Source organism: Epinephelus moara, chromosome 9 (genome assembly GCF_006386435.1).
Source record: "Epinephelus moara isolate mb chromosome 9, YSFRI_EMoa_1.0, whole genome shotgun sequence".
In the NCBI taxonomy this organism is placed as follows: domain Eukaryota; kingdom Metazoa; phylum Chordata; class Actinopteri; order Perciformes; family Serranidae; genus Epinephelus; species Epinephelus moara.
This window is the reverse complement of record NC_065514.1, coordinates 2,810,772-2,813,948: the sequence shown is the minus strand read 5'-3', so window position 1 is coordinate 2,813,948 and position 3,177 is coordinate 2,810,772. Positions and strand designations below refer to the sequence as shown.

The 3,177-nt window shown below is 45.3% G+C and overlaps 2 protein-coding genes across 2 annotated transcripts in view; both read right to left on the bottom strand.

The window, feature by feature from the left end:
- actr1b (actin related protein 1B) overlaps positions 1 to 1,302 on the bottom strand; it is a 16,547-nt gene extending 15,245 nt beyond the window's left edge. Inside the window, exon 1 of the mRNA XM_050053881.1 lies at positions 1,100 to 1,302. Within this exon, the coding sequence (XP_049909838.1) occupies positions 1,100 to 1,147 (48 nt within the window). The 5' untranslated portion in view covers positions 1,148 to 1,302. The remainder of the gene's footprint in view (positions 1 to 1,099) is intronic.
- LOC126396068 (uncharacterized) overlaps positions 1 to 3,177 on the bottom strand; it is a 737,953-nt gene that overhangs the window by 692,013 nt on the left and 42,763 nt on the right. The window lies entirely within an intron of this gene.

Below are 3,177 nucleotides of genomic sequence, written 5' to 3'. Positions count from 1 at the left end.
TGTTGTTACCAGCTTCTTCTTCTCTTACACATTTAATGCTATTGGACTTCAGGGTCAAAGCCCGGGGCGGAAACTGTGGAGCATGCTCAGAGCGCCTCGGCCAGTTTGGGTCTGATTGACTGTATACATGCAGGAGGAACTCAACTCTCAGTCACATTATCAGACTGTGAGAAATTCAATTTAGTACGATTTCAGTCAGACTAACACAATAAATCCATTTTCTCTAATGTCATGTGAATGTACTGATAGTTTGGTTTGTCTGCTCTGGGCTACTGTAGAAACATGGACCTGCTCCCTGTGTAGATATAAACGTCTCATTTTAAGCTAACGAAAACACATTGATTCTTATTTCCAGGTGATTACACACTAATGAAAACATACTGATTATATTTTTTGTGCCATTATGTCCTCCTGAATCCTTCACACTGGACCTTTAAAACATCCACAGCAGTAAAATACAACACACACATTAATACAAACACATCAGACAGACATCATACATACTTATATTCAAGTCAGGTTACATGTAATGGAGTATGTTCACAGTGTTATTAGCACTTTAACCGCAGTAAAGGATCTGAATACTTCTTCCATCTCTGATAAAATCATTAGCAGTGATCTGTGGTGACGTGCTGTTTGAATACAAAGCTAACAGCCGTCATGCAAACCTACAGTTGGTGCTACAGACACACAGGTAGTGTTTAAGCTGTAGATGACTCTGCAGACAGCTCAGCCTCATATGCTAACTATGTTACCATTAATAAAGTGTGTAGTGATGCAGCGATAGCACCACGTTTAGCTAACATTTAGGATCTGCTGGCAAACCGGAGCTTAGCTAGCCGGTAAGCTAGCTGCAGGTTTAGCTAGCGCTTTCTGTGTGGCCGGTAAATGAAGGCACGCTATTATGCTAGGTAACAACACTGCAGGTAAAACACCGTCAGACACCGTTAATAACGGCAGCACACTGAGCAGATGTGACCGGGACCAGCCACCTTTACCTGTTAGCTATAGCACAATAGTTAACGAAGCTAACAGTTAGCCGCCGCTCCCAGCCAGCGGCCTCGGTTAGGGTGTGGATGAATGACATCATCATACTTACATTATCAATCACAACGGGCTGGTTAGCTAAAATGTCATAGGACTCCATGACGGACTGTGTGTTAAAGATGTGTTTCTATCGATCCGTGCGCGTGTTCCTCTCCGTGTAGTGTTTTAATCATGTAAAAGAGCAGAGAAAGGCGCTGTCACTCCGTCTCCTCTGCGCTGCTGCTGCTGCTGCTGCCGGGGGATGGACCGCCTGCTGCCACCACAACAACACCACCGCGGCGGGGGCGTGACTGACAGCACGGCCAGCCAATCAGATTCATCAGAATCACAACTGACAGGAGGGGTAACCAATCACAGCGTCTCACCCGAAGAGCCATGCGCTTCAGGCTTGCTAGCTGTCAACGGGAGGGAGCAGCATCTTTTTGTCGGACCTGTGGAAACCTCATCATCTCTTTGTGACACACACGGCCCAGTTTAACTGCACTGGTTTATTCTGCTCCTCTGGTTCAGCTTTATAAATACAAGCACAAAAATATCTGAATCAAAATACACTTAAAGTACCAAAGGTAAAAGTACTGATTGTGCAGAGTGTCCCATTTAATAACATACCATCAAACGTCGATTAATAATAACATAATAATGTGTATATGTATAGCACGTATCTAAACAATGTCACAAAGTGCTTCACAGAAATAAGACAAAACAATACAAAGGAAATAAAACAAAAAAAAGTTACAAATCACAAAAATAAATGACTGACCGTGCACTGCAGTGGTTTCAGTCCTACCTCTCAGACAGGAAGGAATATGTCTCGCTGGGAGGATGCACTTCCAGGCTGCTTCCTGTCGTCTGTGGTGTTCCGCAGGGGTCAGTTCTTGGCCCCCTCATTTTCATCACTTAAGGCCTGTTTCCACTGAAGAAGTTCCTGGTACTATTTGGGGGGCAGGAACTTTACAGGAACGTCCTCTTGCTCGGCCCTCTCAACCACCGTGTCTCCACTGAGAGAGCGGAGTAGGAGGAAGGTTCCTGTAAAGTTACCGGGTTCTGGATGTGACGTAATTGTTGCACGACCATTTTGACCGGGGCGACGCGACAAAGAAACAAACAAAGAAGAACAACAACAAAGAAGAAGAAGCAGACTCCTTTTAAAAATGCGACTTCTCATCTGCTGAGTTTTAAAAATGCCGGCTATTTTCTGTTGACATCACATCCCGCCTTGAGTATATCCAATCAGCACCAAGCCCCAACTCTGTCCTTCGAGGGTGGTTCCTGCGGTGGAGACACGCACCAATGGCCCAGGCCCCGTAAAATTACCCCGAAGTTCCTGCGGTGGAAACGGGCCTACTTACATGCTCCCCCTCGGTCATGTCATCAGCAGACATGGGATGTCCGTCCATTGCTATGCTGATGACATACAACTCTACATCAAAACTGCCCCAAACCCCTCTGCAGCCCTGTCATCCCTCACCACCTGTCTCAAGGAGGTAAAGGCATGGATGAACAATACCTTTCTCCAACTGAACAGCAATAAAACAGAGGCACTTGTCATTGGCACCCCACACCAGGTTCAGTCTTCACCAATATCCCAACTTACCTCCGACGACCAGCTCATCCCTCTCTCCTCCTCAGTTACAATTCTGGGGGTTCGGTTTGACCCCCACTTGACCTTCAATGACCATATAAAACACCTCATTCTACCATCTTCGCAACATCTTCAGACTCCGCCCCACTTTAACCCTCCCAGATGCAGAGAAGCTAGTCCATGCCTTTATCTCCTTGAGACTGGACTACTGGGACTCTTCATCGGGATTCCTGGCAAGAACATCCAGAAGCTGCAATGCATCCAGAACAGCGCTGCCAGGGTCCTGATGAGAGTCCGTAAACACGAGCACATAACCCCCATTCTACACTCACTGCACTGGCTCCCTGTCTCATCCTGGATCAATTACAAAATCCTGCTGCTCACCCACAAATAATAATAATAATAATAGATTTTATTTATAACGCACTTTACATTTGAATACAAATCTCAAAGTGCACAGTACAAAGGCAACAATAACAATAAAAGCAACAATAACAGTAAAATCGAGCAACAGAGCAAAACAATAAAAACAGTCAGCAGATAAAATC